At 43.0% G+C, this 24,940-nt stretch overlaps 1 protein-coding gene across 1 annotated transcript; it reads right to left on the reverse strand.

The window, feature by feature from the left end:
* Window positions 1-3,076: 3,076 nt before the first annotated feature.
* MRPS35 (mitochondrial ribosomal protein S35) lies at window positions 3,077-24,867 on the reverse strand. Its single transcript, XM_083738930.1, has 8 exons — window positions 24,661-24,867; window positions 22,985-23,037; window positions 21,865-22,032; window positions 19,724-19,784; window positions 19,329-19,468; window positions 16,856-16,965; window positions 13,274-13,343; window positions 3,077-3,476 (listed from the first exon to the last, which is right to left on the reverse strand). Exons 1-8 carry the CDS (start codon window positions 24,794-24,796, stop codon window positions 3,198-3,200), a joined length of 1,017 nt encoding a protein of 338 aa, XP_083595056.1. The 5' UTR covers window positions 24,797-24,867; the 3' UTR covers window positions 3,077-3,197.
* Between the last annotated feature and the right edge of the window lie 73 nt (window positions 24,868-24,940).

Genomic DNA, 24,940 nt, shown 5'->3' on the forward strand with positions numbered 1-24,940 from the left:
ACAGAAAAGGGAGGTGTGAGGAAGTTGGGAAAGTAAGTTACATGAAATTAAGAGTTGAACTTATATATTTTTGTTTGATTTTTGTGTTTCATATTGTTTATTGTTTGTTATTGTGTTGTTTTGTTTTGTTTGTTATGATAAAATTTGTTGAAACCTTAATAAAAATCTTTTAAAAATAAAGTTAATTATGAAAGAGTTTGGAAAGAAATAAAAAGGAACTTAGAGATCTAGGGAAGGATGAATTTATCACTTTTAGGAAGAATTTCAGTAATTAAAAAGAACGTATTGCCAAAAATGTTACTCTTATTTCAGTCAATCCCAGAGATAAGCAATGTGAGCTGCTTCAAAGAATGGCAAAAGCATATTCCAAGATTTATCTGGAAAGCGAAGAAACCGAGAATAAAATACAAACTTCTTACTGACATTAAAGACAGAGGTTTCTCTCTACCAGATTTAAAATTATACTTTGAGGCAACCTGCATTTTCTGGATTCGGGATTGGATTAAATTAGAGAATACAGACCTGTTAGACTTAGAAGGGCATGATAATAGATTTGGTTGGCATGCATATATACAGTATCAGAAAGCAAAAATCCACAAAGGATTTCATAATCATATAATAAAAGATGTGATTTTTAAGGTATGGGAGAGATATAAAGATTTAATAGAACAAAAAACACCAGGATGGATATCCCCAGTAGAAGAAGTATCTTTAAAAAAGGTAAATATGAGGACTAAATGGCCAACATTTAGAGAGCTGGTAACAGAAGTGGATAACCAATTACAGTTAAATGAATTTGAGGGAATTAGAGAGAAGGTAACAGATTGATTACAGTATTTTCAAATAAATGAAAAATTTAAAAATGATAAAAAGAAAGGTTTTAGCTACACAGTATCAATAGTTCAAAGAGAAATGTAGAATACAAAATTACTGTCGAAAATGTGTAATTTGCTGTTGGAATGGGAAACCAAAGAGGAAGAGGTTAAGTGTGTAATGATAAAATGGGCAAAGGATGTGAGACATAATATACAAATGAGTGATTGGGAAAGGCGTTGGAGGACAGACTTGAAAATTACTGCATGTTTCTCACTTAAAGGGAACTACCGTATTTTTCGCCCTATAGGACGCACCGGCCCATAGGACGCACCTAGATGGGGGGGGGTAAAGGGGGGGAAATATCCCCCCCCAGGCCCAAGCTTCCCCCTCCCCCAGCCCCCAGAACGGGATCCAGAGCGATGCCGAAGCTGCGTGCAGCTTCGGCATCGCTCTGGGAGCTTGCGGGGCTGGAGGAGGGGGAAGCCCTCAGCCAGCCTTCTAACCAAGTTGGGGGACAGCGGGAAAGGCGCACTGCACCTCTCCCGCTGTCCCCCAAGTTTGCGGGGCTGGCGACGGGGAGGAGCAGGCTTCTCCCCCCCGCCAGCCTTCTAACCAAGTCGGGGGACAGCGGGAAAGGCACGCTGCGCCTCCCGCTGTCCCCCGAGTTTGCGGGGCTGGCGGTGGGGCTCTCCTGAAGCCTGCATTCGCCCCATAGGACGCACACACATTTCCCCTTCATTTTTGGAGGGGAAAAAGTGTGTCCTATAGGGCGAAAAATACGGTATATGAAAATGATGTACTAATGGTACTTAACTCTGGTAAAACTTGCTAAAATGTATAGAACAAGTTCCAATAAGTGTTGGAAATGCAGAGAAAAGGAGGGTACGTTCTATCATATGTGGTGGGAATGTAAGGTTATTAAAAGCTTCTGGGTAATGATCTATAATGAGCTGCAGAAAATGTTTAAAATAACTTTTGTTAAAAAACCAGAAGCTTTCTTATTAGGATCGATAGGAACTGAACTACCTAAAGAACAGAAGAAAATTTTTATGTGTGCTACAACAGCCACCCGAATATTGTTAGCCCAGAGATGGAAGGAAGAAAAGACACCGACAAAAGAAGAATGGCAGATCAAGCTAATGGACTATGCAGAAATGGCAAAATTAACGGTAAAGCTCAAAGACTACAATAACAAGAAATTTTAAAAAAAGTGGGAATCGTTTGTTGTTTCTGTGCAAAAATACTGTAAACAAGTTGATACATTGGCAGGGTTTTAAGTAAATGTTTGCAACCAGTAGAAAATTAGGCTTAAGGGAAATAATAATGGAAAAAGTTTAAGAATGGATATGCAGAAGAAATTGGTTAATATAAGGAACCAGAAGGGGGTATGGAGGGAAGTCCAGAGATTTAAAGAATCTCAAAGAGAAGGTTTGTTTTTATTTGTAAAAATGTAACTGTGAAAAACTATTTATTAGTGATTTAGAGAGTTGCAGGTGCCATTTTTCCAAAGCCATTGGCAACCCTGTCCTGGTAGTTTCAGCCCCTAAAATTGATCTTTGTCACTGGGGAGATGGTGGCTTTCTGCTGCTTAACTTAAACGCAGAAAGCAGCAGCTTGTTTCAAAAGATAAAAATGCAGTCCTTGGGACATAATCCGCCACAACATGCTCTCAAGACAAAGACCTGAGAATACAGCAGCCACATTTTACCTGCAAAAAATGTCTGTGCCAGTTTAACACTGCCTTTCCCTCTGCTTCGAGAAAAACACTTCTGCAATTCTTGCCAGATACGGCAACTGAAACCTCCCCCAAATTGTCTCTCTGTGTGTGGTTTTAAAGGCTTTCCAGGAAAGACAGCTATTGTGCTTTTATTTTCTGACAGGATCCAGTGTAACACTGATCACTAAATCAGTCACTGGGGGCATTGAAATTCCCACTCCACCTTCCACCACCCTGGGCTTTAGGCTTTTGCACAGGTTTTCATTTGGAGTGTGGTGCTGATAATGCCAAGGTTGCAGGTTCCATCCACATAAGGAACAGCTGCATATTCCTGCATTGGACTAGATGATCCTCAGGTTCCCTTCCAGCTCTCTGATTCTATGTTCTATATGCAATTATAGACATGTACGGCTGAAATAAGGCTTCCATGAAAGCTACACAACTGCAGATTATTTGCAGGGTGAATGCAATCCTGCTGATCCCTTGAACATCTAACTACTGTAGAAGAGAAGACAGAGTAACTGTGGTCAAGCTGGTCAGTGCTCTGGGATAGTGTCTTTTTATTTGGAGGGAATGCAGGCTGAAAGTATGAAGGTTTAAATTAGATCCACTGAACTTTATGATGTACATCTTCATAGGCCTGTGATGCCTGAAAGAGTTCTCTTTACTGCATCTCACTCATGTTTAGTAGTCTCCTGACAGAGTTTTTATACTCAGAAAGGTTCTTATCTGTTTCTCCTTCATTTTTCAATTCAACCACCGACTTTCTGTAGGCCAGAATTTTTTGTGAGGCAAGAAGCTCCTGCCTACTGACTTCTTCAGTTTTGTCACCTCCTCGTATTCGAACCAGTGTCTCCAAAGCATTCTTCTCAGAGGCGCTGTTCTCCCAGATGTATTCCTCCATGTCAGCCTCCGTCTTTTCTTTTTCCCACTCTTCTGTTTTCTGAAAGGAAAAATAAGTTTTTAGTGGAAAGGGTGAAGGACTAAGTTTAATACCACAATCATAGTACTCAGTGGCCTAGAGCAGTAACTCTAGGAATAGCGTTTCAGGTAACCTGGTGTTCCTTGGAAGCTTTTTAGAAGTTTCTCACTTAGAAGGGCATTAATGGTAGACAAGCTCTCTTGTGTGATCATTAATCATGATGTGCAGCCAAAAGGATGCACAGTCCATTCGTGCAGAGGTGTAAAAGTCCTGGTCAAGGCTCTGTGGAAATGTGTGCACTCTAGAATCCTTTGCAAAATGCAGGGATTCTATGACAACCAAACAGGGGTTTCTCACAGAAAAAGACAAAGGGGATGCACTCCCTGAAAGTGAGATAAAATCCACTGGTCTTTTTCAAAAAGGAAGTGTTTGTATACTCAGTTGTTACTGCATCCTGCCTCCACACCATTGCACACACTTATATTTAGTTAGGACTTCTATAAAAGGTTTTCCTTCTGAAAAATCAGATGCATTAAACATATCACAACTATCTATAGCTATCTCAATAGAGCATACTTATTAGCTGAAAAATTAACTGATCAGTTATCTTGGAAACAGCCAATTGACCAAAATTGCATTAACTGACTGAATTTTTTGTTGTTTTAAATTTAGATCCCACCCTGTTCCAAAGGGTTGGTAACAAAAACAGCTCACAGCAGAAAATTGCTAAAATTTCCTCACCCGTTCTCAACTTAATATTGAGTTGAGCCCAGCTCAAGATAGATGTATATCTTACAATTATAAAAGATTAGGCTGTTGGTAGGGCCTTCAGTGGGGAGTTCTAAAACATAGCTGAGAATAACTTTCAGCCATTGCTTCTGACCTGCAGGAACATGCCAGAACCAAAATCATCACAAAACTAGGTATGACCTTAATGCCCCTAGCCCCCGAACTAATGCCTTAGTAGATTACCAATTAAAGATTGAAAAACTATGTTCAAGTCAAAAGCTTTCCATGGAGCCATTATGACCACTATGTGTGGGCCACACCCTTGAACTGTGCTTGCACATAGTTACTTCCTACACGAGTATGCAACTTTATAGGAAGAGCTAAGACAATGACCTGGTAGCTATCTGAGAATATCTCTGCTATTCTGCACCCATTCACTGTACATTAAGAACATGCGGCATATTTAGTAATCTCTGCAAATGGGAAATGTTTGTTTTGCCACTGGGTGGCAGCAAACCATCAACACTTTAAGTTTTGGCATATGGAGAAATTCAGTGCCACAGCACGAATCCAACAAGAACTCTCCAGGGAATTAGTACATGGCAGAAAAGAAAAAAAACAAAAGCCACACGGAAGCTCTGCAGGAACCCTTATCACTGCCCAACGTGGTTTCTCGACAGGATGCTGATGTGAGGTGCAGCAGCTGGGAGCCACGGGTCACCTTAAGTCAAATTCCTATTCAGCCATAGGACAAATGGGTGACCTCAAACAAATCACCTTCCCAGCCTGGTTTAATCTCACAGGTTTGTTGGGATGTTAAATTGGAAGCAGCCATACACAAGGAACTTCTTGCAGGATGAGTGGAATAAAAACGTGACAAAATAACAGAAGAGCAGCCTGTATATCAGCACTGCTGACGGGCATCCAATACTCAAGTGGGGCCATTGTGAAAACAGGAGGCTGGACTAGATGAGCCTCTGTTCTGATCCTGCAGGGTTGCCCCAGTCACACAGCATGGCTTCCAACACATATAAAAACATAAGAAAACATCAGACATAAAAGATTTCCCATACAGGGCTGCCTTCAGATGTCTTCTACAAGTCAGATAGTGTCATACCTTGGGTTACAGACGCTTTGGGTTGCGCGATTTCGGGTTGTGCACTGTGCCGAACCCGGAGTACCGGAACAGGTTACTTCCGGGTTTCGGCGCTTGCGCAAAGCTCTAAATCGTGCTTTGAGCATAAGTGCTGAATCACAACCTGTGCCTGCCCAGACACGGCGCTGCAGGTTGCGAACGTGCTTCCTGCATGGATCACGTTCGCAACCTGAGCGTCCACTGTAGCTGTTTATTTCCCTGACATCTGATGGGTGTTCCACAGGGTGGGTGCCACTACTGAGAAGGCCCTCTGCCTGATTCCCTGTAACCTCACATCTCGCAGTGAGGGAACCGCCAGAAGGACGTTGGAGCTGGACCTCAGTGTCTGGGCAGAACGATGGGGGTGGAGATGCTCCTTCAGGTATACAGGACCGAGACTGTTTAGGGCTTTCAAGGTCAGAACCAACACTTTGGATTGTGCTCAGAAACATACTGGGAGCCAGTGTCGATCCTTTAAGACCAGTGTTATATGATCTCAGCAGCCACTCCCAGTCACCAGTCTAGCTGCCACATTCTGGATTAGCTGTAGTTTCCAAGTTACCTTCAAAGGTAGCCCCACGTGACAAGGAAAGCTCGCACCTGCCCTAGCTATTAACTTCTTGAAATCCGGAAGTATCTAACACTGTCCTAGAGTGGTTCCAGCTGCTCCTCTGTAAGTCTCTCATACAGGCAAGTCTGTTGTCCTGTTTTTGACAGCTTCAAGTTTCCCTGCTGTTGGAACTGGAGCCATTGTTTTCTAGTGACTTCATTTTTATCTAGCAAGCAGCTTTGGGAGGGTTGTTTGATACTCCATGCCACAGTTGCTGTAAGTTTTCACAGTTTCATCTTTTCCCCAACATTGTTTAACATCACTTTTCCCCAACCAGGTGCCCACCAGACATTTTGGACTACAACTCCCATTAGCTCTGCCTAGCAGGGCCAATGGTTAAGGATGCTGCGATCAGTAGTCCAAAGCCGGTGGAGGATATCAGCTCGGGGAAGGCAGATCTACTTGAGACTGCTAGCAAGGTCATTTGGAGGTTTGGAGGGAGGTCTCATTAGTATGCCAATGACATCCAATTCTCTTTCTTTTCCATCTAACCCAGATAAGGCAGGGGATAATACTGGCGCCTGGAATCTCTAACAGTCTGGCTGGCGACCAGTGAACTGAAGCTCAAACCAGACAAGGTAGTCATACTATTATTAGGTTATGTGGAATTTGCTTTCAGTCTACTATGGATGAAGTTGCACGTATTCGAAAAGATCAGGTATGCAGCTTGAGGGGAGGGAGTTCTTTCAGATCTGGACTTATTGTGGGTTGCTGAGCAGCAGCATACATGGCCTGATTTATCTTTTCCAGCTGTACTATTGCTGTCCCAGAGAAAACTTGATCCTTTCAAAGTTTTCCATGCTTTGATCATGATCAGGTCATACTATGTTTTATTCAGTGATGCATCTGCATATTGCTCAGAACCTTCAGCAGGTTCAAAATGTCTCTGCCTGTTAATTTTGTAAAGTCAATCATATTTGTCCAGCATCTAAAAATCTTCCCTAGCAGCCAGATTATCTCCGAACATAGGTCAAAATGCTGGTTTTTGCTTTCTAAAGCCCCAAATAGCCTGAAATTTAGGGCATTTTAGAAGGAATACCAACTTCCATAAGATCTTATCTGTATATGAAGAATGTGGTGAGGCATCCCCCCTTAGAAGTAAAAGGGATGCTAAGTCAAGACAAGGTCATTTTTATTGCAGCTCCCAGACTCTCTGGAATTCCATTCCCTCTATGACCGATGGTGCCTATATTTCAATGCAAATTTAAGACTCCTATGTTCTCCTAAGCCTTTGGTGCACCATGATTAAGATGTGAAGTGTAGAGTTTTGTGCCACAGGCATTGGCAGCATTTCTGGTTTTACATTTTAATAGCTTCCATGTTGCTTTGCTAAAGTTCTGAGTTTTTATTTTGGATTATTTTATTTTTAGGTTGTACATCACTTTAGAGATTGTGACAGAGCTGAAAGGTGATATATATGGTTAAGGTAGCACCTTAACACGTATTTTTTCAGATTCATTATTAAACTGCAGCCCTCTTCAGGTATTTAAACCGAGTAAGGTTAAAAGGAAACAAGCCCCACCTCTTCACCATCCCTCAGCACACCACCTCCTTTCAAAACTTTGTGTTGAACATGCAAGTCTGAAGGGGGCTTCTATATGTGTCCCACCTATGGGACTGCAAATCCTGTTTCTAATTATGTAATTAATTAATAATATAACAATAATTTATTATTTATACCCCACCCATCTGGCTGGGTTTCCCCAGCCACTCTGGGCGGCTTCCAACTGAATATTAAAAACAGTACAGCATCAAATATTAAAAACTTCCCTAAAGAGGGCTGCCTTCAGTTGTATTTTAAAAGTAAAATAGTTGTTTATTGCTTTGACATCTGGTGGGAGGGCATTCCACAGGGCAGGCGCCACTACCGAGAAGGCCCTCTGCCTGGTTCCCTGTAACCTTACTTCTCGCAATGAGGGAACCACCAGAAGGCCCTCGGCGCTGGATCTCAGGATGGGGCTGAATGATGGGGGTGGAGACGCTCCTTCAGGACACTGACAAACTGGAACGTGTCCAGAGGAGGGCAACCAAAATGGTCAAAGGCCTGGAAACGATGCCTTATGAGGAACGGCTAAGGGAGCTGGGCATGTTTAGCCTGGAGAAGAGGAGGTTAAGGGGTGATATGATAGCCATGTTCAAATATATAAAAGGATGTCACATAGAGAAGGGAGAAAGGTTGTTTTCTGCTGCTCTGGAGACGTGGACACGGAGCAACGGATCCAAACTGCAAGAAAGAAGATTCCACCTAAACATTAGGAAGAACTTCCTGACAGTAAGAGCTGTTTGACAGTGGAATTTGCTGCCAAGGAGTGTGGTGGAGTCTCCTTCTTTGGAGGTCTTTAAGCAGAGGCTTGACAACCATATGTCAGGAGTGCTCTGATGGTGTTTCCTGCTTGGCAGGGGGTTGGACTCGATGGCCCTTGTGGTCTCTTCCAACTCTATGATTCTATGATTCTAACAGCAATGGGAGAGGAACAAGTTGGAAAGGCTCTATCCATTGCATGATGTTGTCTTTGATACTACACCTACATATTCTTAAATCTATTCTTACCAGACCTATGTCTGAATTGAAACTGTTCTGTTTTCTTTCTCAGTAAGATTAGATACCATCTTGTGTTTGTATCCACGCCTTTCTCTTTTGCACTACACTGGCTCAGAAACCAAGATGTGAATCGGGAAGTGACTCCTCTATTCAGATATTGCTCTAGCCATGAACTCTCTGGTTGGCCTTAGAAGAATCTGCTGCCAGCCTCAGTCCAACATTTTCAACATGGGATAATTTGGAGTCTCCAAGAGGGTTGCTGGAAGGATTACGTAAATAGTTTATGTGTGAGAAATTATTATTTGTCCAAAGAGCTCAGGTTGGCCTAGATGGAGATCTTGTTTTATCCTCACAACCACATGGGATGCATCACTTCAGACTACAGCTCAGATGACTGAGCAACTCCACAGATGATTCCCTTCAGACAGAAAAATAGCAAGGGAGAAGGACAGCTAGAGCACATCTCCCTCACGTGCTGATTTTCTATGGTAGCCTATATGCTTTCCACCCTTGGATAGATAGCAGCTTTGGGTGTGAAAGGAGATTTTAGATCAGAAAAATAGCACAGGGGAAAAGAGTTAACTCTGCTCTCTGTTTGATCTGATTTGGGCACCCAAAATAGATTTCAACCTTTAAGAAAACCCATAGGAGATCTGATCACAAATATCCTACAGTCTTGACTAGTTTGGCCCCAATTTACCCCAAGATCACAAAGTAGGTTTCATAGCTACGTAAATCAAGGATTTAACTATGCTCCTATCCAACATACTTGCTTTCAGATTATTCCGTTTAAATCCTATTTTGTTGACAAACTGAGAGTACTAATGTTCTTACTAAGGGATGAGTTCCCCCTGCCATTTTAAAATTTCAGAGATTAAGAATTAAGATTAAGAAACACTTGTATGAAGTTGCGAAAAATGCTACTGAACACGCTTCCTTCTGAGGGATCAACCGTTCATGGAAAAAAAAATCCAATGTGTTGCAGCAGGCCATGCATTTTTCATTGAAATCAAAGACAATTACAACTGACGAGGTTATTAAGTATTTATGTGGAAGTTGAAAGGTAATAAAAGGGTATGGGACTTGTGTGTATTCAATACACACCAAGCACTCACACAAGCAATATCATATGGCTAAGTCTTCCATCACTGAGTAATGCTAGAGTCAAGGACAGATGTGTTCATCTGGAATTAATAACCCCTTTGAGCTTCCAGCATATTTAGAATCAGTGTCTGAATGGCTACAGACACCTATGAATTGGGAACAGTCCACCTTCACCCAACCTTATAGGTTTTCAAAATACTAAAGCATTAGTGTTTATGTTTCTAAAAATTCCTCAGCTGAAGGAAGTACGGTTAAACAGTTAACATCAGTTAACATCGTTTCCCAGGACTTCTCAATACTGAGCACTTTAGTGAGAAGATCAACAATTAAAACGCTGGCACTGAAAGACAGCCTATTTTCTCCTTCAATGTTCTGCAGGGTGGGCCATTGCTGAGGAGATTTACCTGGGCAAGAAACAGAATCAAGAGTCTTCCTACCTCAGCTTTTCCATAGTGCCCTAAACAGATTAAAATGTATTTAGTGACTGTGTAGCACTGAGGACATCATAGTACAGATGTCCCGCCACTAATTTTCATGAATGCTATAGACCTGTTCAGTCATCAATGCTAATTTTGTTTGTCAACATGGAAGCAGGGAGTGGGGATCCACCAAGAGCTCCACTTCACCTTTGCACAAAGAGCACATCTGCCTGTTAGGATGGAAACTGTGTGTGTGCAGCTGTGCATGCCAAGGTTCCCACACAACCCATGACTCAGCATAATTGGGGTTTCCCGGATGCGAGGAAACCTTTGAAGGCTCCATATGACAGATGGTCCCATTCTTTGCACAAAGACTAAGGGTGGGGCTGATGGGGATGTGCCCACTCCCAAGTTGACAAACACAGGAACATAAATGTCCCTAATAGCCATCATTTCATCTGACAAACTAGGTAAGCAAATTGTCTGTTGAAACAGCCATAATTTTTCTTCTTAGTGCTCTAAGCACTCCACACTGATTTCCGTAGTAATCCCGTAGACCACCAAGGCAGGTACTATACTTAGAGAGAGAGGCCCAAGACGTTGGCTCACTCATGGTCCGTGTACAACACTAAGCTAGAGCTACTGCTTTACCACTTACCTCAGATCTGTGCATATCAGACAGAAATAAGCACAACAAATCCTGATTGGCAGACATTGGCTGCTTTCAATTGACAGGAAGCCCCACTGCAGGGGTGATTAGTCTGCTACCCTCCAGATATTGCTGGACTCACCAGCCCCAGCCAGTGTAGCCAATGGCCAGGAATGATGAAAGCTGATTCAGCTGAGGGCCACAGATTGGCCACTCAAAGGAAATTGCCGTATACTGAGACAGTCCATTTGTCAATCGGCCTTGGCATTGTCTATATTGACTGGCAGAGGCTCCAGGATTTCAGGCAAGAGTCTTCCCCAGCCCAGCCTGGAGATACTGGGGACTGAACCTGGGATTTCCTGCATGAAAAGCAAACACTCTACAACTGAGCAGCTACCCTTTCTTGCCCCTGTTTCAGTTCTGGTGCATTCAACATGTACTGATCTGTGCACATAAAAAAGAGGACCTGTAAGATGGAACTTTGCTCAATGTTTGAAAAAGATATAAAGTACCATCTGTGGAAAACAATAGCTTTGACCCAACACACAAGCACATCAATATACCGTATTTTTCGCTCTATAACACGCACCTGACCATAACACGCACATTGTTTTTAGAGGAGGAAAACAAGGGAAAAAACATTCTGAATGAAACAGTGGATGTATCATTTTTGGGCTTCATGCTGTGGCCACAGACATGTGATCTGATGGTGAATTTGGGGTGACCCAATGCCAAAATCCTGAGAATTCCTGTGGATCCATGCTTTGTAACCACGTTTTTGCACAACTGCAGCCCCAGGCAACAGTGGGTGCGTGATTTTTTTGGTGCAGGCTGTAGCCATGGACATGCTATGTGATCTGATGGTGAATTTGGGGTGACCCAATGCAAAGATCCTGAGAATCCCTGTGGATCCATGCTTTTTAACCACGTTTTTGCACCATTGCAGCCCCAGGCAACAGTGGGTGCGTTATTTTTTTGGTGCAGGCTGTAGCCATGGACATGCTATGTGATCTGATGGTGAATTTGGGGTGACCCAATGCCAAAATCCTGAGAATCCCTGTGGATCCATGCTTTGTAACCACATTTTTGCACCATTGCAGCCCCAGGCAACAGTGGGTGCGTTATTTTTTTGGTGCAGGCTGTAGCCATGGACATGCTATGTGATCTGATGGTGAATTTGGGGTGACCCAATGCAAAGATCCTGAGGATCCATGTGGATCCATGCTTTTTAACCACGTTTTTGCACCATTGCAGCCCCAGGCAACAGTGGGTGCGTGATTTTGGGGGGGCAGGCTGTAGCCATGGACATGCTATGTGATCTGATGGTGAATTTGGGGTGACCCAAATCTATGCTTTGTAACCACATTTTAAGTGGGGAGCGAAGGAAAAACAAAGAAGGGACATTAGAGGGGTGTGCAGAGAAGCAGCTGGCTAAGAATGCAGGAGAGGGATTTAACGGGTTGGAGAAAAGAAAGGCAAAAGCTTTCCCCCACCCAAGCCAGCCAGCCATCTCTCTCTCTCTCTCCCCCCCTCCCCCCTCTCTCTCTCCCTTCCCCCCTCTCTCTCCCTCTCCCCCAGCAGCAACGGAGCTTGCCTGGAGGGGAGGGGCTTTCCCTGCTCTTTGTTCCGTTTCAGCAAACACAGCAACGAAACAAGGAGGGTGGGCAGTAAGACCCTGAAGCAGAATGCAAGAAAGCAGCCGCTTCCTCTTTTCAGTTTGCCCTTCTCCGTGAAGCGCTGTGATTTGATTTTTGCCTGGCGATTTGATATTTGCCTGATTTTTCGGCTCCAGGGACCACACATTCGCTCTATAACACGCACAGACATTTCCCCTTCCTTTTTAGGAGAAAAAATCTGCGTGTTATAGAGGGAAAAATACGGTAGGTGTTCAAATACCGTATTTTTCGTCCCATAGGACGCTCCGTCCCATAGGACGCACCTACTTTTTTGGGGGGGAAATAAAGGAAAATCCCCCCCAAAAAAACCAGGTCGGGAAACAGTGGGATGGCGGTGCTGTGCCTCCCCACTGTCCCTCGAGCTTGTGGGGCTGGCCGATGTCTGCCCGGCGCGAGGGGCGCTCTGCTTCAGGGCGCCCCGCGCGTCGGGCAGCAGGCTGCTATCCGCAGCATGGGAAGCCCTGCGGGAACTCCCGCAGGGCTCCCCACGCTGCGGATGTCTGCCCGGCGCCATGGGCGCTCTGCTTCAGGGCGCCCCACGCGCCCCCCGGTGCGCAAGGCTTGCCGACACCTGCGCGAAGCACGGGGCGTCCTCCGGAGGGCGCCCCGTGCTGCCGGCTGCAAGCCTTGCCCGCCCAGGGGAACTCCCCCCCAGGCGTGCAAGGCTTGCGGATAGCTTCCTGGAGCCTGGAGAGCGAGAGGTGTCGGTGCGCAATGACGCCTCTCGCTCTCCAGGCTTCAGCGAAAGCCTGCATTCGCCCCATAGGACACACACACATTTCCCCTTCACTTTTGGAGGGGAAAAAGTGCATCCTATAGGGCGAAATATACGGTAATTCCTCTCTACCATCAATGTAAATAAGTCATATTATTTGTGAACAACATCTAATCAAACAAATGTTACACATTTTAAGTCAAGCTTGGCTGTCACAAATGTCATGCATCAATTCTTACCCATGATTCATGGAATAAAACTGTCAGAAGGTACACTCCATAGTCATAATTTTGTCTTCTTAAAGGACACCTGAAATATATGAAAAACTAAGTCTTTGGTATAATCTCTCCAATATTTAACTCTACATTTTTTTGAATATAAATTGAAACTATAGAATGAATAGTTTGAAGAACTATTCATTAATTGCTTCCAATGAATAAGAGATTTAACAATAAAAACACATATTAAAACAATGTAATATAGAAAAACAATGTCAAATCTAAAACAGATACAGTGTCTTGCTTCTTATGTTACTCCTCCAGTCCCTGTGCTATTCAGGGGAGGGCCTCCTGTGGATATGTTCTCATTAGGAGGTCTGTTCTGCTTGCAGTAAGAGAGGGACCTTTAGCGTGGCAGCAGCTCCCCTTTGGAACTTCCTCCCATTACACATGAGATAGGCACCACCTCTGTTGTCTTTTGGGCACCTACTGGAGATCTCTTTTCAAAGTGAATATTTTCAGTGAAGATTATCCTATCCTATACGGTGATGGGGGAAAGTATTTGATTCTCCTGCTAAATTTGCCCGTTTGCGCTCTGACGAAGAAATGACCAGTCCATAATTTTAATGGTAGGTTTATTGTAGCTGTGAGAGACAGAAAAACAATAGGAAAAAACCCAGAAACCCAGAAGACAAAAGTTTGAGATTGATGTGCATTATAATGAGTGAAATAAGTATTTGATCCCTTTGCAAAAGATGACTTAGCACTTGGTGGCAAAACCCTTGTTGGCAATTACAGAGATCAAATGTTTCTTGTAGGTGGCCACCAGGTTTGCACACATCTCAGGAGGTATTTTGTCCCACTCCTCTTTGTAGATCCTCTCCAAGTCAGTAAGATTTCGAGGACCTTCAGCTCCCTCCACAGATTTTCGATGGGATTTAGGTCTGGAGACTGGCTAGGCCACTCCAGGACCTTAATGTGATTCTTCTTGAGCCACTCCTTTGTTGCCTTGGCTGTGTGTTTTGGGTCACTGTCATGCTGGAATACCCATCCTTGACCCATTTTCAATGCCCTGGCTGAGGGAAGGAGGTGCTCACCCAAGATTTGATGATACATGGTCCTGTCCATCGTCCCTTTGATGCAGTGAAGGTGCCCTGTCCCCTTAGCAGAAAAACACCCCAAAGCATAATATGTCCCCTTCCATGTTTGATGGAGTTCTCTCCATGTTTGATGATGCTGTTCTTGGGGTCGGAGGCAGCATTCCTCCTCCTCCAAACACGGAGAGTTGAGTTGATGACAAAGAGCTCGATTTTGGTCTCATCTGACCACAATACTTTCACCCAGTTCTCCTCTGGGTCGTTCAGATGTGCATTGGCAAACTGCAGATAAGTCTGTACATGTGCTGTCTTAAGCAAGGGGACAGCTGTTTTGAAAATGAAAACAGCTGTTTTCATGGTGAATATGGTCCCAGCTACAAAGAATCAAAATTTCAGACAGAAATATTGAATAATGACTATAAGAATTTAGCAAAAATGTATAAGATATTACTGGAATGTTGTACGAAGGATGAGGAGGTAAAATCAGTTATGATTGACTGAGCCAAAGATATAGGGCATAATATACAAATGGAGGATTGGGAAAGACTTTGGAAAGAAGGTTTAAGATTCACTGCATGCACAGCTATAAAAGAAAATGTTATGAAAATGATGTACCGATGGTATGTAACACCTGTGAAGTTAGCAAAAATGTATAAGTAACAATGTAAAGAAAAAGAAGGTACCTTTTTCATATGTGGTGGGAATGTAAGAAGGTAAAATGCTTTTGGGAAATGATTTATAATGAATTGAAGAAAATGTTGAAATATACATTTGTTAAGAAACCAGAAGCATTTTTACTAGGCATTACAGGTAATGAGCTAAATAAGAAAGAAAAGAAGTTATTTTTATATGCAGTGACAGCAGCAAGAATATTGATGGCCCAGAAATGGAAACAGGAGGAATTACCTACGATAGAAGAATGGAGAACTAAAATGATGGATTATGCAGAACTGGACAGAATGACAGGAAGGATCCGGAATCGACGAGATCAAAGATTTACAGAAGATTGGGAAAAGTTTACCCAATATATGCAAAAACGTTTGTAAGCTTTAAGGAAGCTTTACGGAAGCTCTGTAAGGGGAAAGGGTTAAAAGGGCAGAAATGTGTAAAAAGTAACAATAGGAAGGAATGGCAGACAAATTGAGGGAAGTCAAAAAAGAGAAGTAAGATGTAATTAAGATGTATGGAATGTATAAATTTGTTTTTGTATTTGAAAACTAATAAAAATATAATAATAATGATGATGATGATGATAATAATAATAATAATAATAATAAAAAAAAAATATGGTCCCAGCTGCCCTGAGATCATTGACAAGTTCCCTCCATGTAGTTCCGGGCTGCTTCATCACCGTTCTCCTGATCATTGCAACTCCACGAGATGAGATCTTGCACGGAGCCCAAGAGGTTGACAGTTATTTTGTGTTTCTTCCATTTGCAAATTATTGCACCAACTGTTGTCACCTTCTCACCAAGCTGCTTGGCAATGGTCTTGTAGCCGAGTCCAGCCTTGTGCAGGTCTACAATCTTGTCCCTGATATCCTTGGATAGCTCTTTGGTCTTGGTCATTGTGGCTACTTTGGAATTTGCTGGATTGATTGCTTCTGTTGACAGGTGTCTTTTGTACAGGTACTGCAAGGAGCTGGGATTACAGGTAAAACCTCTCCCTAGAAGCAGGTGCTTCTAATCTCAGCTCGTTACATACAGTGGAGATATCAGGTAGCCTGACATCTGGCTGGTTGATAGGGGATCAAATACTTATTTCACTCATTATAATGCACATCAATCTCAGACTTTTGTCTTCTGGGTTTTTTCCTATTGTTATCCTGTCTCTCACAGCTACAATAAACCTACCATTAAAATTATGGACTGGTCATTTCTTCGTCAGAGGGCAAACGGGCAAATTTAGCAGGAGAATCAAATACTTTCCCCCATCACTGTATAGGATAGGATAATCTTCACTGAAAATATTCACTTTGAAAAGAGATCTCCAGTAGGTGCCCAAAAGACAACAGAGGTGGTGCCTATCTCATGTGTAATGGGAGGAAGTTCCAAAGGGGAGCTGCTGCCATGCTAAAGGTCCCTCTCTTACTGCAAGCAGAACAGACCTCCTAATGAGAACATATCCACAGGAGGCCCTCCCCTGAATAGCACAGGGACTGGAGGAGTAACATAAGAAGCAAGACAAACAACTGCACTTTAGTTCACTCACAAACAAGCTTCCAAAATGTGTTGACCTTTGGACACAAACCTATTTCAATCATATTAATTTATTTGCATTTTGAAGCAAGAAATGGGAGAAATGAGGTCTAAGAAAGATAGCCAAAGCCTTTGCCAGATTAGAGTAGAAGAGTCATTATAACCAAGGATCTTTGTAATATGGCACAATATTTTTTGAGTCCTTGTAGTAGTTACCCGGTAAGTAGGACAGAAATGGATATTAGCAGCTAGGGTCTTGACTATCTTACATATGACCCACATTAGACAATTTTCTCATGTTACGATACCTGTCTGTTGTAATGGTAAGGGTATCTGTGCCCTTGCAGTACCTCTCTCCTACAAGTTTAATGAGCTTCTTCTTTGCATGATCATCCAAGTTGAGGCTTGAAAGTTTAACCTGGAGAGAAATCAGTCTCTTAGCAAGTTGATAGTAAGTTCAATTCCCAGGGTAGAAAAGAAAGGTCAATGAGTTATTGCACATAAAACATGATGTTGCTGCATTCAGTTTTGCAGGTCGCAAATACGAGGGCCTAATATTAGCCCCAGGCTCAAACAGGTGACTTCATGCAAACCACACACACACAAAAATAGATCACAGGTGTCTTTTAGATTGAAGTCCTCAAAAGTTGAGCACAGAACCAGGAGACTGGCATCTGTTTAATTTCATCATTTATTCTGATTTTGCTAGTCCTGGCACTATGCACAAGGCTAAGCACAGCAGTAACACCTTGACCCAGGTCACTGGAAACCTTATTCAGGCATCTCCATATATTTTACAGCACACTATTACAGCCATTGCTTTCCTTTTTGAAAATGAGAGTTGAGACTATGCTGACATGCAGTACCCAGCATGAGGCACTACACAATCCTTAGAAATAAGCTACGGGAAAATCTGGATCTCATTCTACTATTTCTCAATCAGCAGAAACAAGGCCAGTAAAGAATCTTAATGGAAAACGCAAATATTATATTTAAGGGTTGAAAAACCAAGGGATGAAAGTCTCAGAAAGAGCACTGAGGCTTTTAAAAAGCCAAGTGCTAGGAAGAAAATCCTAACTGTCTCTCACAAAGAGAACAAATTAAATTTTGTGACTCAAAACAGACTTGAGCTGCTCAGTGTAAGAACTATCTTCAAGCAAAGGATTAAGAACATGTTAAACTAACAAAAGCTCAAAGTAGTGCTCAGGTGCAATTTTAGTTTGCTATATTGTGTTAAGACTAAAGAAACTTGCTACACAGAAGAATTCAGAACTCTACCACTTCAAAGAGAAAGTATGAGCTGGGGAAAATAATATTTTTGAATGCTTCCCTAGAGCATAAATATTTAAATAAATCCATTTTCTGAACATGTGAACGTTACAGATTCTGTCATGGCAATTTTGCAACACACTAGATGTACACAGATCCTCCCAGGTCACCAAGGTCTCACTGGAGTGGCAAACACATGGCTGGGAAACTGAGCCCTATCACTTGAGCAGGGTGGGGGCACACATAATGGGACGCTTCTCCATTCTAAACACACTCTGCCATAAAAGACAAGCATATCAGAGGGAAGGCTAGACTAGATACTTTGTTCCATACAAGCTTTTTTTAAATGTACAGGGAGGGGTTTGTTTTTGTATGGAGCATTCCATCATGCAAATCCCACATGCAATTTGAAATGGTATAGCCGACACAGCTTCATCAGTCCAGCGAGAACTGTGCTGTAGCCCCCATTCAAAACAGTCTCAATACCATCTGCTTTTCACCTTCAAACCTCTCCCTGTCCCATTCCTCCCGGCAGATTATGTTGACAAAGGATTAACAGGACACCACCAGAAGACAGGACAATCACGTCTCATTTGATCATAAGTGCTAGGAAAAGCCATATGGCAGGTTGCTGCATGTTTAATAATCAACATTATATGCAGCCTGTTTCAAAATATACCTCCTAAAAAAAGTACATGGTTTTTATACAGTCTGTTATCTGCATAAAGTAAAACATTGGCTTGGATTGTAGGACATGATTTTAGCAGCATCTTGTCATACAAATACTGCCATCTACCTTACAAAGTGATTTTAGAGATGACTGAAAATGCACATGAAATGGCTTTTTTTTACAAAAGCAAAATGTGCTCCAAGCTTCTCAAATCCTAGCCTCCACCAACCCTCATTTTCTCTGCTTTAGGTTTTAAGTGGGGAAGGGCCAGCGTGGTGGCAGTGTGTCTTCCTTGCAAGCTAAAGGTCCCACGTTCAGTATTCATCTCCAGGCTGCGAAGGCATCCTGTTGAACCTGGAGAACGGCTGGCAGTCAGTGTGGACAAACTAAGCTAGATGGTGCAGTCGTTTGACTCTGGAACACAGGAAGATGACTTATATTAAGTGGCTTGGGCAAAGTCATTTCTGCTTCTGCAGTATCTTGAATACTGATGGGACAATATTAAATGAATGACCTCACACACAAAAATGGCTGGAAAAAATATGGCCTTATAGATTCATTATCTCTCTCTCCTAATGCTTTGTTCTATATTCAAAATAGGCATCTAACCTGACCATTAGCTTACAGCACTTAAATCAAATACCATTGTGCCAAGAAATGAAGCAATTTCTAATGGGTGGTTCTTCATTTCTTAAGTTAATTGCTTCATCAGTGCAAACAGTTCTTGTACATTGTCTTGCAGTAACAGCAAGTTTAATTTCTGCCTGCTTTGTAATCAAACCAAATGAACTTGTTTTAAGAGCCCTATGTTAAAAATGAAGTTACTTCTATAGTTTACTTACTGTTAGGGTCACCACTCTTGCTTTAGGATTGCGAACAGATGGGCCTGCTGAAATGTAATCTACTGTGTCAACTTCAATAGGAAAGTGCTGCATACACTTCTCATCATTATCAACATCAGCTGGCCACTCTGTGCAGAAGTCTGAAAAGTGAGCAGTGGGAGCAAGATCACAGCAATCAATCTGGCAATAGCTACTTTGAGAAAAATGTATTAAGAACTTCATCCCTTTCCAAGTAATTAAAGTGGAATATGATGTGAATATGCCAAACAGAGGCATAGCTGTTTACAAATTCCCGACCCTCACCTTTTTTTTTTAATAAAAGTCAAGTGCTGAGAACAAAGAATAGCCTGCTAGCATAGCTATTTTTTAATCAATGAAAGAGATCTGAAACTTACCTTTAAGAGCAGCACAGTGCTTCCTGATGGCAACTGGTGTCAGATGCAAAAAATTGGGGATCTGAAACAAGATGTAACTCATAGTCTAAATCTAATACATAATGTAAAACATCTAAATGAGGACAAAGGATTCATTCAGTATCACTAAGCAGTAAGTAAAATACTTAAGTAAAGTATTTAATTCGTTCCAGAGGTCCGTACTTAACCTGAAACTGTTATTAACCTGAAGCACCACTTTAGCTAATGGGGACTCCTGCTGCTGCCGCGCTGCCGGAGCACGATTTCTGTTCTCATCCTGAAGCAAAGTTCTTAACCTGAAGCACTATTTCTGGGTTAGTGGAGTCTGTAACCTGAAGCATATGTAACCTGAAGCGTATGTAACCCGAGGTACCACTGTACAACAGTTAATTTATATGTAAAAGCACAGTTAACACAACTTGCTTTTTTCCCCAAGGACTGTGCATTGGTCAGAAGGTATAAAAGTCCAATACGGATATGAAAAAAACCAGAATTTTCCCTTGAAAATAGAATAGGTTCAGCTGTTTTGAACAGATGGAATGGTTCAACTATAGAAATCTGAGGGCATAGCAGTCCAAGACAGAGTATGTATTTGTGGGGTGGCATTGCAGTACCCCCCTTGACATTATTGAATAACAGCTTTATACCAATATTAAAGTAAACTATTTAGAGTCCTTTTGAAAGAAGATTAAGAATAGGAAAGCAAAGGAAATGAGCAAAGCTTTCTGTTACAAGGCACTTAACATTATGCAACTGGGGCAGGAAATAATCTCTCTTGTTGTAAAGGCTCGTAGCCTCAGGAAAAGATATATGGAGTCCATTTCAGTTAAATGCTGTGGAGGTTGCGCGCTTCAATGGTACAGGGACAGGGGGAAAGTGACTTACTTCTGCTCGATCTGTCAGTAGCTTTTGATATCACTGATCATGGCATCCTCCTGATCCAATTTAGTGAGATGGGTTCTGAATGCTTTTGTATTTTCAGGGGTGTGTTCAGAGAGTAGCACTGGGTAAGTGCTCCTCAAACCCTAGCAATTGTGCTATGGGATTCCACAGGGTACTATCCTTTCTATAATACAATTGTCATCTATATTGTGTGGTCATTAAGAATTTTAGAGCAAGGTGTCAGCAGTATGCTCTACTTCTCCATAACATATGAACCACGAGAGACTGTGAAAGCTCAGAATTGGGTGTCTGAAAATAGTTTGACCACTAAACTGGGCAAAAATCCTTGGAAAATGGAGGCTCTTTGGGTGCGTTGTTCCTACGTTTGGGAGACAGGCAGGACAGTTACCTGTTCGGCCTGTTCTGGATGGAGTTGCACTTCCTCTGAAGGAGCAAGTGCATAGCTTGGAGGTATTCCTGGAAACATCTGTCAATAGAGACCCAAGTATCCTCTGTGACTAGGAGTGCCTTTTACCAATTTCATCTGGTCCCCCAGGTATAGCTTGACCACTGGTTACCATGCATTGGTAACCTCAAGGCTGGATTACTGCAATGCGCTCTATGTGAGATTGTCCTTGGGCTTGGGTCGAGAAGCTCCAGCTGGTGCTGAATGTTGTGGTCAGTTTGCTGATGGGGGCATCTGGTTAAGAAAATTGTTGAAGCATCTGCACTTTCTACCCATCAACTACCGAGACAGGTTCAGGGTCCTTGCACCAATTTGCAAGTCTTAAACAACTAAGGTCCAGGGTATCTCAATTACTGACATCATCTGCAGGAACACTGTTGGTCATTCCCCAAGCTGGCAAGACTCATTTGACGACAAGAAACAGACTTTAGTGTCATCAGTCAAGTACTATGGTAGGTGCCTTCTGTTTCAACTTTAAAACACCTGTTGAAAACTTTTCTACTCCATCAGGCTTGTGCAGACAATTAAGAGTACACCCTTCCACAGTAATTAGTTAACTTCTGATTTTAACTTTTTAATAACTTTCATGGCACGGTTTTACATACAATTGTTGGGAACTGTTCTGATTTGTTTTTTATTAGCAGTATATTAAAAAAATTATATATAAATAACTTGTGATGAAAGGGCAAGACTACTACACTGTATATCTGTTTCCTTCAACTACATTCTACACTGAAAAAAACAGTGTCTTTGAAATAGCAGGATACAACTGTACCTTTAAGAGTTCCAAGTTCCCTTCTTTTACTGGAGGTATACCCCTTTTCACTGGGTAGCCCATTCGAAGAGGAAGGGGCACACAGGAAGGTTTAAAAGCAGCTGCAACAGGGTACACACTAGTCCAGTCCTGATCAACCTCCATCTTCTCAGTTCTGGGAGTTGCAGTCTAATGCAAATTTCAAACAAAAATAAAGTTTAAAATGTGAGACAATTCTATTTTTTATGACAAGATATGCTTTAACATCGATCAGTTTTTCGAGACAGATGTTCTCGCACCCCCCTTATATGAGTCTTATAATATGACACGAGTTTTAGACTCCAACTGGATTAATCCTGGCTCAAATCCCTGTTGAGCCATAAAGGTCAAAGCATGGACTAGCTCTCAACCTAACTTATTAGCAAGGACAAAGCAATTCACATAGCCAAAAATTCATTTATAGTATTTATTTGGCTGTAGCTGAATAAGAACTGATATAAACTGTTTTCTGGAGGGCCTTTTCTGAATTACTTAATGACTTAAATTTGTAATTTTGGTATATCACATGTAACTAACACTTAAAAGTGCTTGCTTAGTAGGTGGAAGCCTACAATAAACACAACACTACATAGTTAAACCTGCGCTTGTGAGAATCCTAGTTCTTTCATAGAGTTTTAATTTCAGGGTTACAAATTTGGCAGAAATGACAGTTGTCAGTACAGTGGTGCCTCGCAAGACGAAATTAATCCGTTCCGCGATTTTCTTTGTCTAGCGGTTTTTTCGTCTTGCGAAGCAAGCCCATTGACAGCTTAGCGGATTAGCGCTATTAGCGGTCTAGCGGCTTTTAGCGATCAGCTGAGAAGCGGCTTATCAGCGGAACAGCTGATAAGCGGCTTAGCGCTTAGGGAAAGGGCGGAAAAAAGCAGAAAAAAATGCGGGAACTCGCAAGATTTTTTCGTCTTGCGAAGCAACCCCATAGAGAAATTCGTTTAGCGAAGCGCCTCCAAAAACGGAAAACCCTTTCGTCTAGCGGGTTTTTCGTCTTGCGAGGCATTTGTCTTGCGGGGCACCACTGTATGTTGAAACAGAGTAAGATCCAATAGGCTTAAAATATAATCCACATGCATCCTGAGTTTCTTACCTCTCTCCGGTATTTATCATTTTGTGAGGTCCTTCCTCTTTGTACCAATGCACCTATAATGGAAAATATTTCAGAAAAATATATTATTTTATTTAATATTACTGCATATGTGCAAATTCTATTATTCAAATAACAGGCTGGAAGAGAGAATCTTATGGTTTAGTTACCGTATTTTTCGCTCCATAAGGCGCACGGACCATAAGGCGCACCTAGTTTTTAGAGGGAGAAATTAAAAAAAAACTTATTTCCCCCACCCCCACCCCTCCCAGAGCTTCTGGGGCTGATGGGGGAAGCCCTGGGGTCCCGTCCCCCCCGCAGCCCCAAAGAGCAAAGAAGCCAAGACAGCGAGCGGGATCCATCCATCCTGGCCGGCAATACCCCCGCAAAAGCCCACAGGAGCCGCACACCTTTTAAGGGCTTTTCTACGAGGAGGGAGAAAAGCCCGCAAGAGCCGCATGGAGCTTGTGTGCAGCTCTTGGGGGCTTTTCCTGCATGCCTCCCCCCTGCATTTGCTCCCTAAGACGCACACACATTTCCCCTTACTTTTTAGGAGTGAAAAGGTGCGTCTTATGTAGCGAAAAATACGGTAATACTTAAACCATCAGCATAAAAAACCCTTCATAGCAGATAGGGAGGCACAGATTTAATTTTGTTAAGTCTACTATAATAGCTTTACCATGGTGACTAATTGAAACCTTCATTTCAAGGCAGTATTCTCTGAGTAGTAGATTTCTGAAAGTTGAAACAGGATGCAGGATTTGGAAGGCTCTTATGCCCTTTCACAGGCTTGCCATTTCTTAGTTCTGGTTTTCCTTATGCAACTGCTTGTTCCTATGCTTCTAGCCTTTTTCTAGATCTTATACTTCAGCCCTTTCTGCTTGGAATTCTCTCCCACTAGATTCCAGCTAGTCTCCTTTAAAGGTATTTTTAAAAACCTATTCACTATTGCTGACCCTTCAAGAACCCACATTCCTACTCAGTAAGTCTCAATTCCCCTTAGTTCTGAAATAAATCACATCAATTTCAGTGACACTTATTACCTTTTAACGGTGGACAAGTTTTGCTAGTGAAATTTATCTGTTTGTTTATTAAATTTCTATACCGCCCTTCATCAGAGGATGACAGAGCAGTTTACAGAATAAAAACACCCAAGTCTAAGGCATGACAACAACAAAAACAATACCCCCCCCCCCCCAGTTTCAAAGGGCACAAATTGTTTAATGAGCCCAGGGCCTGCTGAAAAAGGAACGTTTTTGCCTGGCGCCTCAAGGTGTATAATGAAGGCGAACTTCCCTGGCGAGAGCTTCCCACAGACGGGGAGCCACTGCAGAGAAGGCCCCGTCCTCGTGTTGCCACCCTCTGGTCCCCTCAAGGAGGGGGTACGATCTGAGGGTGGGTTCATGAGGGGAGAGGCGGCCTTGAGGTTTTGCGGCCGTTGTTCTTTGCTTCTGCTGCTGCTTCAAGAGGGCAGCAAGCGTCTTCCTCTCGCAGCCCCCGCGCACCACTTCCAGGGAAACAAAGCCCTCCTGAAACGCGCCGGATTTGCGCCGCTCCCTTGCAAGCGCTCCGGCTGAACGGGAGTGCCCCGTCGCAGCGCCCCCGCGGAGATGCCCCTCGCTTCCCAGCCCCTCGGGGCTTTCCGCCAGGGAGGGAGGGACTGGCAGCCCCGGCAGTACCTTTGCCGCGGCCGCCGGCCGCCGTCCGAGCGGCCGAATAGCCAGCGGAGTAGTTCCGGCTCGTCCGGAGGAGGCGGCCTCGCAGCAGCAGCAGCAGCGCGCCCAACGCTGAAGCGCCTCCGCAGGCGGCCGCCATTTTCGCACCGGAGTCGTGACGTCGATTTCCGGCGCTGGCGCTTCTCCTTCCTCTTCCGGCGGCTCGGGGCTGGAGCGGCGCATGCGCGTTTGTGGCGTCTGGGCCGTTTTCCCTCCTCCTCGGAGGGGCGCTTCTCTGAGGCGC

The sequence above is a fragment of the Podarcis gaigeae genome (assembly GCF_964106915.1).
Source record: "Podarcis gaigeae genome assembly, chromosome: 5".
Taxonomy (NCBI): domain Eukaryota; kingdom Metazoa; phylum Chordata; class Lepidosauria; order Squamata; family Lacertidae; genus Podarcis; species Podarcis gaigeae.